This window comes from Frieseomelitta varia, unplaced genomic scaffold, assembly GCF_011392965.1.
Source record: "Frieseomelitta varia isolate USP_RPSP 00005682 unplaced genomic scaffold, Fvar_1.2 scaffold_493, whole genome shotgun sequence".
Lineage (NCBI taxonomy): Eukaryota > Metazoa > Arthropoda > Insecta > Hymenoptera > Apidae > Frieseomelitta > Frieseomelitta varia.
Window position 1 is genome coordinate 604682 of NW_025110249.1, and position 13954 is coordinate 618635.

General features: G+C 38.0%; 1 protein-coding gene across 3 annotated transcripts in view; it reads right to left on the reverse strand.

Moving 5' to 3' along the window:
• Positions 1-13954, reverse strand: part of LOC122533070 (protein TANC2) — a 66984-nt gene that overhangs the window by 21545 nt on the left and 31485 nt on the right. Inside the window, exon 1 of one of the 3 annotated variants that reach the window (XM_043662435.1) lies at positions 12799-13386. The exons of the other annotated variants lie outside the window; for them this stretch is intronic. Within the exon in view, the coding sequence (XP_043518370.1) occupies positions 12799-12862 (64 nt within the window). The 5' untranslated portion in view covers positions 12863-13386. Of the gene's footprint in view, positions 1-12798; positions 13387-13954 lie in introns of those variants that run through there. 3 annotated transcript variants of the gene reach the window in all.

Consider the following 13954-nt stretch of genomic DNA (forward strand, 5'->3'; position numbering starts at 1 on the left):
ATATATATATATATATATATATATATATATATATATATATATATATATATATATATATATATATATATATATATATAATGCAAACGAGCGATATGTTTGCTTGAGAGGTATCTATATATATATATAACGAAAAGTCTCAAATATTCAAGCAGTAACACTTTCACATTTTCCACGCTGAAACGTGCACGAGTGTCGTTTGAGCTGTTATCCAACAAAAATTTCACACTGTATCACGATCAAAATGAAATCAAACAATTCCTATGCATCTCGCGCAGTCAGAATCAGCTGGAGTCTCTCGAGATCCCGGTTTCTAATCGTCGCTCTCTCACGAGCAATGCTGCGTGGAGCACGGCTTACCTGTCTGTTTCCACGAGATAACGTTCAGACTCTTGGCCCGCGCGATAACGGCAGATAGATAAGCTTGGCTCTACCTCGACAGATTAAATCGTAGACGAGCCGAGAAAAAGCTCTACGCCACCGCCGGGTTATCCGTCGCTTATCGTGGCGGACCGTTTCCCGGATTGAAATCTAAAAACAGGTCGCTTCGAGAAAACTCGTGGAGAAAATTGAAGCCATAAATTCCGAAACGACACGATTTTATGTTTCCAATACTGTATTTGTACAGTTATCCGAAGATTTAGGACCATTGTGCAAATTCGTATATTTCTGAAAGTAATCAATACAGTGGAACGTAGCCAGAAGTTTGTTTTATCACTTTTTGATATTTTTGTACTTTCAAATGCATCTAGTTGATTATTATATTATCTAGGTTGATTATTATATTATGTATATTGATTATTATAAATACGATATTTAAAAGCAAAAAAATGTATAGGATGTATGTAATAATAATAAATCCATTTAAAATATAGTAGGTACTTGTTATAACACTCAATATAAATAATATAAAAATCTCTTCTCACTTTCTCTAATTAAACTTTAATTTAGTTAAATTTAATTTACTCTGAAATGTAACATAATGATTAACACAAGTTTAATAAACACTTTCTCTAATGAAGCATTAAAATTAATACAATACTTATAATTTTATCAACTTTTTTACAAAATTATCCAACAATGGTACTCTAACAAAGATCAATTGTATTATCTAACAATTGTATAATGATTATATAATAGTTATTAAATACTTCGAAACGATTTATCTAACAATATTCAAAATAATTAATCATCCGGTTGTCCAATCAAAATTGAATAATTAATGTCTCGTTTAACACCAACAACTATCCCGACAGTGATTTTCCAAAAAATATCGGCCAACTTGCCCAATTTTGGAATTCAATGGCTCCGATAACGCCAGCGTGGAAATGGCGCGCGCGTCTAATTAAACCAAGCACGCTAACGGAAACCGCTGCAAGGAGATTGTCCAGAGTTTAATCGCGATTGAAACTCTGCGATGTCGATTTCTTTTTGGTCGTTCGCGTACATGGAAACCGCTTGTACCGTTTATATGCGCGTTCTACGGTTAGCGAGGCTGGATGCGTGGAAGCAGCGAGAAGGAGAGCACTCGATTCAATCGCGCGTAACTGAACGTTTTGCTCGTGTTGGCCGTGTTCGTCGACAATCATCGTAATTTCATCCACGAGAGGATGACAGTGATCGAACGCTACGGGATTCATTGTTTGCTCGACACACTTCGACTCTATCGTTCAACTCCTTTAAATGGTTTTGTTCGCTCGAATTTCTTTTATTCCGCCGCCGTTTGGTAATTTAGCCAAGCTGGTCGCGAGATAAAATTGAGCAACATCGAATATTTATTGGGCAAAAGCACGTCGAATGGAATCTTTAGATCCAGTTTATGGCTTTTCCCGGAACGGCTAGTTCCTTGAACAAATGTTGCAATTAACAGAGCGCTGAATCTAAATCATGTTGAACGCGTACGGAGTCACATAGAACGGATCGGGGAAATTAGAGGGGGAAATTTAATTAAATTAAACGGTAATCTTCAGGCAGTTGTCTCGTGAAACAATGTTGGCATTATATGTCTCGTTGTTTCGTAAGATATTTAAAATGATATCCCTACTTGCTATACTTGCTTTCAAGTAGAAGGAGATTGTTTTTTTACGTACCTATATTGCAAAGAAAGGATTAAATTGAACTTCCGTTAATAAAATTAATTGGACTTACGAATATATATATTTTCCTATTTAAATATTTTCAACTAATTGCGAGTATATTACTACTGTATATTATGTCAACTAAAAACTACGTGCCACGTCATTAGATTACTTCATTAAAACTCTCTGGACACTGAACATCACACACTTTCGCGAGCACGAACGATACAACGACGACTCATCATATCTCGATCATATATGAGAAAGAAAACGTGATATTATATCAGTAGCACCGGAAGTGTTAAATTTAAGGTTCCGTAAGGAATATCAATGAGAGATTCTAATTTCCCTGGTGTAGTTTGTTTGTGGTGTTTAGTTGATTAGCCTGGAGTACACGGACCAGAGTGGCCGTTCCGAGTTACTGATAACAGCGTGCCTCTATCAGCGGACGGAATTAACCGTGGAGAGTGGCTAAGAAAAGACTCATCGTTGCGGAACTTCCTTCGATTTCGTTCGGATACCACGTGCCTATCTATCTCTCGTAAAAGAAGCAACGAAGAAGCAATCGCTCGTTAAAACACCCAAACATCATCCAGTCTGTTTTTTTTTTTTTTTTGAGAGGAGGATATCGACTCGCATTGAACTTTGTTTAGTTAGATTATTGAATCTTCCTCGTTTTATCAGTTTGCTTTGAACTGATCTGTTTTTTTTTTTTTTATTTCTATATCGAGTCAGGTAACCGAACGAGAAATTGAATATTGCTGTCCAGTGTGGAGCGATATGAGAATTATGTAATTTCAGGGAAAAGTATCAATTTTTCTCAGATGAAACGTAAATGGAATTTCTTTCTATAATTTTCTTTGTTTCAAGCATTTTATTTTGATCAACGAATATGATGATAAGTGTGGTATAATATTTTTCCATTTTTTGGAACTTTACGAAGGGTTCAAAGTAACAACAAAATTTTATTAATATATCTATTATGTATATATATTTTAAATTTTAAATGTTCGATCGCACTACTTTTGGGTCAGCCTGTAGTTCAAGTGCTATTGGACAAACGTTCATTATGAGATAGAGATTGCAAAAAAGCACTAGAAGACTGAATTAATTACAATTGGATGGTTGGGAAATATACGTACTCTTGAAGATCCATATGTCACTTGTCAAGCCTCTAATATTATCAATTAGTGAATTATTATACAAGAAGATCCAGTCAAGTATTTTTGATTATTTCAATTGCGACTGTAGAAGTCTTTCATTGTAAATGATCGATCGACTATTGAATATATTCTATCTCTTTCTCACACTAATTCCCGTCAGAAACTCAATTTTTAGTTGCTTTATCTCCTTAATCTATGTATAACTATACTCTTAATATATATTTAATATAATATTTTTAAATATATTTTAATATAATATATTATTTTAATATATATGTATAACTATATTCTTAATAAAATATTCTGCGGTCTAGACTATTCAATATTCAGTCTTATCTATATTTTTATTATTCACAAAATTGTGTGAAACCTCTTGCATTCGTAATTTTTACTCTTACAGATTTATACTTTTAAGAAGTATAAAAATTGAAGTATGCTTCATTGAAATATAAACTCTGTGATCGTTTTCAGCTATATCAATAGATATTAGATATCAATATTTTCATCCATAGATATACAATCTAAAAGTGAGATATATATTTTTATTAATTTTCAGCTTCTTCAGATAATATAATTATCACACCCTAAAACAACCTAGGTGATATATTTATCATAGTCTAATAAACACATAATCAAAAACATGTGACGAAATTTTCGCAAGATCGTCGTATTAGCAACTCATAGGAAGTGAGTTTTCCTTATTCCAATTTTCTCTTGATCCTCCAGCCTTCATTGTCCTATAAAGGATAGTCAAACTACGCTTCGCGAGATTTCGAAAAGAGTCTCGAAAAGAGGCAAAAGCTTGAAGACTGGGTCGATTACGAATGGACGGTTGCGAAACACACGCACCTGTGTGCATCATGCTGCGTGACCGTAAGTCCCCGCCTCAGACAAAAGCGTCGAAGGAACCCGTCTCCTCCTCGCAGCAAAACGATCGAAGCGAAAAAGAACGAAGACACTCGAGAGGACTCGCCACTTTTTTCTTCTTCTTCTCCTTTCTTACGTACGAAAGAAAGCAGAAAGAAAGAGGGAGAGGGAGGGCAGACGATGGAGCACGATGCATTTTGAACACGCGTATCCTGACCTCGAAACAGCGTCTCACAACCGCCAGTTGTGACTCACTTTCCCATGCCTCCGAAAACTCCTGTTTGTTCTCGCTCTGAATTAATGAGAATTTTATTCCTCGCCGTGAAGAAGAGTGAAAAGAAACAACGCACGGTGGGGAAATTGGTTTTTTCCTTCTTTGACCGCGATTGTTAATGTCTATAGTATGGTTACCGATTTCGATCATACTGGCTGGTTCCCAGGCCTTGACTGGTAGGGCTGTCGTTTGGGAATGATTTCTGAGTATGAAAGTTACTCGAGAATGAAGCGTTCTACGCGTGATTGTGATGTTAAAAGGATTTTGACAAAATAACTTTGGAAAATTGTGGTTCAAATTACAATTGAATTGTAAATTAAATTATAAATTCTTTGAACTATTATAAATAGAGGGATTTTTAACGTGGGAAGAAATATTGGACTGTTCTTTAATATTTGAGACGATGTTAAGATAGGTATTTGGATTGAGTTAATTACTCCAATCCTAAATTAAATTATATTTAATTAGAGGAATTTCTTTTATTCTTAAACTTCTTAATCACATCTTCCAACGTGTATTATTTCAAACGCTGTTAGGTATTTAAACCTTGATGCCAAGTATTCAAAATTTTATCCTCCCCTTGTTTGGTAAAAATTATTTTTTTCCACTAAATTCCATGCTCAACTCGCAAATCTTTCGATTTCTCTAATCTATACAAAAAAAAAAAAAGAAAACAAATTTCTTCTACTTCAAAGAACTGTCACTTCTTCCCTCAATTTTCTCCTTCAACAAACCCCAATTTTAGGGTTTCTAAAGCTACCATTTCATCCCCCAATTTACCCGACGTTTAATTCCTCTCACTACCGAATTCTCGAATTTCAAGGATCCTCTGCCTTAACTTCGACCGATTTTACTATGTGTCTTCAGTTTCATTCAGTTATCGGCGTCAGCTTGTCCGAACAGGTACGGTGTATTCCCTGTCACGTCGTTCAGAAACTACGTACATCCACCGACAATAGGGGCCACTGTTGGAAATTGACAATATCCCATCGTGCTTTACAACCCTCCCTTGACCTGTGTTCGAAGACGCAGGACACTAAACTAACGTGTTGCATTGTATCTATATACAAGCTGGTGGGTTTCTGTCTGGCCGATGCCGCGCCGAGAGCAAGAATAGAGGCGAAGGGTCGGGAGCGGGCACACCAGTCTTACCAGTCCGTGTCTGGGACGTCCATTCTCAGAAACCTGCCAAGTTAATAGCCGATGTAGCCGATGTAGGAAGTCCGTTGGCCTCACCGCGTCTGGCGATGACGATGAATCGCCGCGACCTCACTAATCCCTTCGATCATTGGATCCTCGTCTTACAATCAGCTGCAGATTTAAAATTAAACCTGTTTCGCGGGCATTGGACCTTCGAGGGAAGGTTTTCACGAGGAAGGCCTTCTTTTTTGTCGCTTGAAGTTAGGAGCGGAGAAATGAAAGAAATACTGGTGTCTCTTTATTTTACAAAATTGCAGCGTTCTTTCGCGAGGAGATCAATGTCTCTGTAGGATTCTAAAATTGTTGTTGCCCACTGGAAACCTTTAAATTTTCGTTTCGAAATTTTTGGGATGTAAAGAGTATATACATATATACTCTTATAATATATATTATTATTATAAATATTATAATTATTATATATATATATAATTCATCATAACAATTCGACATTTATACAAAAAGCGTATAGAATCCAATTGCCCTCTTCTGAGTGTCACTTATAGTTCTGAGAGAAGCTCCTTTGTGTCTGTTTCATGTTTTTCCTTTAACCTCTTGCTACGCACGTCGAGAACTTTTTGTCCCAAAATTCCAATATTTTCTCAGTTTTAAATGTATTTCAGTAATAACTAAACACACAGGCAAAACAAATAATAAATTTATCGCTTCTCAATCATTTTTATCCAGTGCTATCATGCCGGCGAGTTCGCAAAGAAAGCGACGAATTATTGTACACGGTTTGGTCACTCGTTATGGTCCGCAATCAGTTGCCAGCGCAAGAGGTTGACGTGAATTTTTATTGTACCGTCGACATTCTTTACGTAAAAGTTCTGAAATATTTGAACTATCCTAGAAACTTATAAATCCTCGTTCGAATCTTGAAGCTTTTCCAACTCTTTAAGTCCAACGTTTCTCTGACATCCCTTAAACTTCCCAAAAGTTTTCATATCATCAAAATTCCCCAGTCAAGATTTGAAACTTCTTCAATTCTCTGAAACTTGCAGTTCCGCTCCAAGTTGCGAGATGTCGAAACTCGACGGAATTAAAATTTTTCCACCGATTGTAGAAAACACGCAGATAACGCTGAGGATAACAGGATTTCTCGTTGAAAGGAGGGAGGAAGGCGAGGGGCGCAATTATCGTTTCGTGGCGATTCGCGCGACTCGTTTTCTCTCTGCAAACCGGCTGCCCTTATCGGCCGTAACTTATCGAGATTCATAGAAAGATAACGGGTGACCTATAATAACGGGCGCGAAGTATCGGTATCGCGGTTGAAATCGCGTGGGACCTCGTGATCGCTGGCCGGAATCGAACTTCCAAATGTTCGGTGCCGGTTGCGTAACTTTCGATTAAACACGTCGAGCATGCTTCAGCTCGTCAAACGAATGGAAACCTCGAGACTAAAGGTCTATGTTACTGTCGTACATGGCTTGGTAGAAATTGAATTAACAATATAACAGAATATTACGTTCTTAAATCTATAAGCCTGTAGATCATAGTTTAAATGGCACACTGAAGTTGCAAATATTACTCCATCGATGTAAAGTCGAAGTAAGAGGCAATTTAGATGTTTGAAACTCACAGAATATATAGCGACTATAAAATGTATTTGCATAAATGCTTGATGAAAAATTGTCAACATTTTAATAACTAAAAACATTGTACAGCAAATTTTAAGAGAGAGACTTGAATCTTCAAGACCATGAATTTGGTCAATGTGCGTAAAGATGTTTGAATTTGTAAAATTTTCGAGCTAGAAAGCAGATATTTTTACTTATACTTTTACTAAATGATATTACACCAACACATTAAAAAAAAAAAAAAAATGAATTCAGCTTTAAAATGAGCTCAGATAAATTATTATATACACGACCCTTTCTTCATAAATTCTGATACTTCAAAGTATCGACAATTTACTGTTAAGTATACAAATACTTTTTATACAAAATATAGTAAATGTAACAGACATTCTAATTCGAAGTTTTCACTTAATCAGTAAAAGAAGCATAGAAAATGACATGTAAAGAAGCGTATAAAATATGAAATGTGTTTCATATTTCGCTAATATAAAGATTAAATATATGTGTCGTATATTTCGTTCATTCATGGAGTGCACGAATCAATCGGACAACGAACGCCGTTGTCATTGGAGAAACGAACGAAGGAAGAGAATATACGCGTACGTGGAGCAGGAAGTGGCGGAAACTGGATCTCGTTCGCGGTTAAAGCAGCCGCAAGTGAAAGAATGGCCACCACAAATGGCAAGGGGTAAAGGACAGGACAGGCTGATCGAAGAAAGAATCGAATGAATGATTTAATTTGTGCATTGAGCTGGCTTTCCTTGGCTCGCAATCTGTCGCACGCTGTCTCGTTCCATCGATTGCGACATAAATCTCGCGGGGTACCGCGTACCGATAGCTCGAACGACAGGTTTTCTATGTTGGACAACGACTTATCTGAATGAATTCTGCGGCTTTTGATATTTGTCTGCTTACTGGTGCCGATTAGTTATGTCACGTGTCTCCTGTAATTATTATTGCGCTACGGATGTTTCTGCATTTATGAGAAGAAATGCGTGATTTAGCGTACGATATACGAATGTAATATTTAGATATATATTATTATTATTAGATAATATTATTATATATTATATTATTAATATTATTATTAGATTATATTATATATTATATTATTATATTATATTATTATATTATATTATATATTATATTATTAATATTATTATATATTATTATTATTATTATTAGATAACAGTGTGAACGAGGAAGGTTCATTCTTTCTCTCTCTTTTTTTCTGGTTCCTTTAAACATGAATTTGTGATAATTTGAGCGAACGTAATTCAAATTTCATCTCTTAAATCATACTTGTTGAAATTGAAGAAGTCAAACTACACGATATTCAAGGAAAAGAAAGTTTGTCTCTTGGTTTCTTCAAACATAAATTATGACGAAATACAAGTTACATTTCTTTAATTCTATTCGTTAAAATTAAGATATCGATCCGCGATAATTTATTTTCAGAAAGAGAGAAAAACTGGTAAAAAGCTACGAGGGTAACGTAAATTCTTCAACCAAAGATGAAGATTCTTCGTTATGCAAATGAAGCGGAGTAGAAGTAAAAGTAAAGATGCTCTCGCGTCTCATTCGACGTTCATTGTCACGCAAGGCGACGCGCGTGAATTTCACGCACGCGATGGAATTCTTTCTCGATCGAAAGAGAGACGATCGGTGTCGCGTGAAGTCTGATTCATCGACTGGCACCGGACCGACCAGTACCGTACAGTATGTATATGTATTTTCAATGAAGCTGGTAGTTCCTGTCGATGACGCGTAACCACGAACGCGTCCATTGCAAATGCGACTCGGTATGGGGTCAGTTGTCAGTCGACAACTCGACGCCTGTCCAAGCGATCGATGTCGGAGATGTAATTCTTTCTTCTACCTTCTTGCCATTTCCCGCACGTTCTCATCCAAATGGGCAAACTGCATCGTTAAGATCAGCCGTGAGAGTGCAAAGGGAATTAGAAGATTGGGAATTATAAGAGCGTTTCTGCGTTTATTGTTTAAAAATGTTGGCTATGGTTTCTCAAGTTGTGAAAACATACGATGATACAGAATAATTTAATTCCTAATTAGAAAATGATATGTTTAAAAGATAAAATTCTTAAAATTCTGGAATTCTTCGTTTAGAATTGTTATAATCTTAAAATCTTCTATTATAATTTTCAGTCTTCTATTATAGTCTTCAGCAATACAGTACAGAAGTATTTTCTCAAGTCACGAAAATACATATATGGCGATATAAAATAATTAATTATGAAACTAAAGGAATGATCTGTTTAAACGTTGGAAGAATGGAAATTTTCATTTAAACAGGCCACAAATTTTCGATCGGCTAGTCGAGCAACGAGAAAGTAGAAGACAGCAGGGGGGTGGAAAATAGTTTCATCATTTCTATCTAATCGATGATACTTGCTTTTTGCTTGAACGAGAAAGTGCAAAATGAAATCAAACGAAACTGGATCATAGAGATTCCAAATAAGATGATAAAATCATTTTCTTGGCTGAAGTGTACGTGAATATGTTACGAGGGAAATAAATCTTCGTAATGAAGATAGTTCGACATCGTAATCGTGATATTGAGAACAAAACCAAAATGATCTCATCCGAAATTTTCAATCGATTTTCAGATCGAACGAAAACTTTTTTTTCAGACTTTTCTGAACGATGTTATTTTCCATTTAAAATTTCAGTAATTGAATATGCAAATTAAATTGTATTACGCGCACTGTTTGCTATTCATCTGTCGCTCCACCTGTCCAAATAGAGGAACAACAATCAGTCAAACATGAATAACGTTATTAAAAATCGCGCAAGAGAGAAATTACTCTTCAATCACTTTTCTAGCGAAACAACAGACACGCCAGAGTTAAGAAAATTAAATTGTTTTCACTCTGTCTGTCTCTGCCTCTTCTCTAAACATCGAAACTCACGTCCGCTCTATTCTCCTTCATCGATTAACAAGTGGAACGAGCCGAATACGAATAATCAAGGATAAAAGCGACGAAGAAACGAAAACGAAAGAACGAACAAAGTAAAGGAAAAAAAGGGGGGAGCGGGAACGAAAAAGTCGACGGAGTAAATGAAAATAATAACAGAACAGTGCCCGTGGAAACGTGAGTGTTCTGTCACGCTCCAAAAAGCAAGCGTCAATTACGCCATTTAATTGGATGCAACAGGTGGCCGCGCTGACCGAGCCGATGGCGAGCAAACGTCGGTCGGTTGCCCCTTTTTCGAAATAATAATAAGCTCCCTGGGAACCAGTTGGGGCGCGCGTACCGAAAACGGAAGCGGCCGGTTCCACTTGGTTGCAGAAGACGCGAGAACTTCATCCGCGACCACTTTTCCCGCAGGAGCAGCAGCGGCTCTCTCGCGTCCTCTCGTCGGATCGTCCAATGAGTCATTTGTCGCGATCCATCGACGATAACGTCCCTGAAGCTGCATGTTACGTGACGTAACGAGGATACATCAGGTATCGGAGAACGGCAATTATCAATTCGGAGAGAAAGAAAACGTGGATAATAGCGAAGATTTCTCGAAGGTTCATCGTTGGAAGTCGAGAATCGGCTCTTCATTTTGGTATTTTGTGAATTGAAATTAGAAGTAGATTTGGATTACTCAATTTTTAGGTAGAGAACGTTCATGTTTTGAAGTATCAAAGTTATATAGGGGAGAATAAATGAATGTATAATGAAAAAGATGCGTGTATTTATGAAAATACAAGTCCGAGGAGCATTGTAAACTTTATACACATAGAATACATATTAAAATTGAGTAACTTTCAATTCCAGCCTGATTCAATTGTGAAATCCAACGATACTGATGTAATTAACCCTTTGAAAAGTTCATCCACTATACTTATCCCTGTGCCATTTCAATTATAAACGTCAGGTGACAATTGAAAGCAATGAAAATTATCCAATCTACTTAAATATTATTATCTTTCAAAATGATCAAAAAACATAAATCGTCAACATCACAGGCGTTGTCCCTGAAAGATCAAACATTGAATGTTCATTTTTAGAGTCAAGACTCGATACTTTGAATAATAAATGGTAATCGATGTTTCTTAAACTCTATAGTCTTCCCAGCGAATCGCGCCGTGAGATCAAACTGTCGGAGAAGAAAATTGAAATCGCGTCAGTCTCGAGGCTCCAGACGAAAAAATTACAGTGGACTCGCTGCTGAGGTCGAGTTGGCTGTTCCTGGCAACCCTTCATTACAACCGACTAGATTCTCCTTCTTCTCGCGTTTCTCGCACGCGTAAATTTCTCCGTTCTTTGGACTCGATCAGCTCGAGGAAAGAAAAGAAAAGAAAAGAAAAGAAAAGAAAAGAAAAGAAAAGAAAAGAAAAGAAAAATGAGAGACTTGAAAAGATCAACTAGGAACAGGCCAGGAAGGATTATCGAGAACACGAGACACGCTAATGGCGACCTTGTAACGGAGCGGATTTAAAGAAACTCGCGGAGACCGCAATCGCGTCCTCGTTGATAAGAGACGGCGCGCAATCTAAGCGCCATTCGAGCTCGTCACGGCGCGTCTCGTCGGCTGCATTCCTCGGCAAACCCCTCGAATCTGTCTTGCATTCCACTCTAATTAAAACTATCCCGCGCGTTAACGAAGCTTTCGTGTCGCGAGCCACTTAAAGTCCAACATCGAGCTCGTCCGAGGCTCTCACGATGGTTAATTTCACGTTGTCCGCAGATCGATCCGAGGATAAGGGTGCGTGGTGCGTTTTTAAAATAAAAAATTCCTGCACCTGGCCTAATCGGTGACGCTAAATCGGCTCCTTGCCTAGTAATCGCGCGTTAATTCCTTACACGGAACCCTCATCGGTTCGTGGATTCTTATCTTCCTTGGTAGAATTTTAACTGAAGAACGAAGGCACGTACATACGTTCTTAAACTTATTACTAGTGCGAGTAAGCAGTTTTTTTTGGGGGGAGGGGGGGGATTAATGATCCTAGAAAAATTTAAATTAAGAAAAGTATCAACATTTTTAAGTGGAAATTCAAATGTAATTTTAAGCGAAAAGTACTAATATTTCCAAATGGAAATTTATTATAAATTTAATAATATATATAATAATAATAATTATATAATATATATATAATTATAATATATAATATATATAATATAATATATAATATATATAATAATAATAATATATTATAAATTTGAGCCTTTTTAACTTTAAACTCGTTTAGAATTACAAATTTCTACTCATGCAATTATCAAAGCTGTAAAGTGTAAAGCTTGTCAGATAACCATCGAACAAAGGTTGAAGGATCATTCCACAATAAGGTGTAAATCCCCTCAGTCAACGTTGGAAAACTATAATCTCCCGTTTCCAGTTAGCGGTAAAACCTGAGATCGTTTCTAGATCAAATCAGTGACAGTTTGTTGAGCACAACGTCGTCTGTCTAAGCCCGATCTCTCGTGAAACAGCTTTAGACAGTTATAACCACGGACGAGCCGTTTCACCCGGTCTCGATTCTCCGGGTCTCGGTTGAAGAGACCCTGGGAACCAGGGCCGACACCTTCGTGAAAGGTTGCTTTCAACGGGGCATGAATCCACGAGGAGTGAATCGGCTCGAAGGAGAACGAAATGGGGGGGAAAAGAAAAAATCTCGCGTGTAGACTCACCGAGCACGGAGAGGCTGAGCCCGGAGCCTGGCCTCGCTGATCTGTGCCTGTCTGGGGGCGCCATGGTGTTGCTTCTAGACGGATTTATAGGGCGCTTTAATCCACTGACAGACTCGTTTCTTTCATCGTAAAGTCACAAACACACTCGGTTCGTTCCTCGAACACTTGAACCTTCGATAGTAATATAATTCTAACGAGTGTACACGACTGGTGTTTCAGCAGTTCTTTGAAGATTCTTCAGGCTCTTCTTCGGGGATGCTTCGATCGAAAGAAACGAGGAGGAATGTCCCGTTCTCTGTCCACCAGTCTCTCATTTTATTTCCACTCTTGGCGTGACCGATTAACGCAACAGGAATCAACGAAACGGTTCGCGCACGAGCGAGATCGGCCCACCACGCCAAATGCGACGAGGCGTACCGAGGAAGGCGCAGAGGACAAGCGTCACGAGCGACAATACACGCTCGAGGAACGCTGGCCGAGCACTGACTGGCAGACACCGAGCACTCCACCTCGAGCACCGGTCGACTCGCGTGACGCCCGATTGGCTGATTGGCCGACCGGTCGACTGGCTTGGCTGGATGGATGCTGGTTATACTCCGACGACTCCGTTCCGATCCTCACGGTCGTTCTTCCGTCGAGTTGCTCCGATGGGTCTGATGTCTTGGCGAGCGCGCATGCGCTTTCCCCACGATTCTATCGAGTCTTCTGCTTCTTCGAGCTGAGGCTAGCCTCGTATGGTATAGTATACCTCCTGTGTAGATCCAGAGACTCTTCTTCCTCTTCTTCTTCTTCTTTTTCTTCTTCTTTCTCTTGGTCTCCGTTTTTCTTTTAGGTCTGCCCCTCCTTCTTTTTTCTTTCTTCTTTTTTACTACCAAGGGAATTTTAATTGTGCCACTGAACATATATAGGTCGATTCAAGTGAGGCTATCGGGGAATTGAAGATGGTTTTCGAGACTCGGGCTGGTCAAGGACAAGATCGTGCCTCTTCCTGCCGTTGCATAAGAGTTCGTGTTTCTTTAGGATCGTTCGGCGTCTCGCTGTTTATATTATAATTTCGTGGACTGCTTGTTTTCGGTGGTCCTCTCGTCGTAAAAGGGCAGCCGTATGAAGAATTTTTCGGTGAATGATAGCTTTCAAAATGAAAGACGAAAAAATA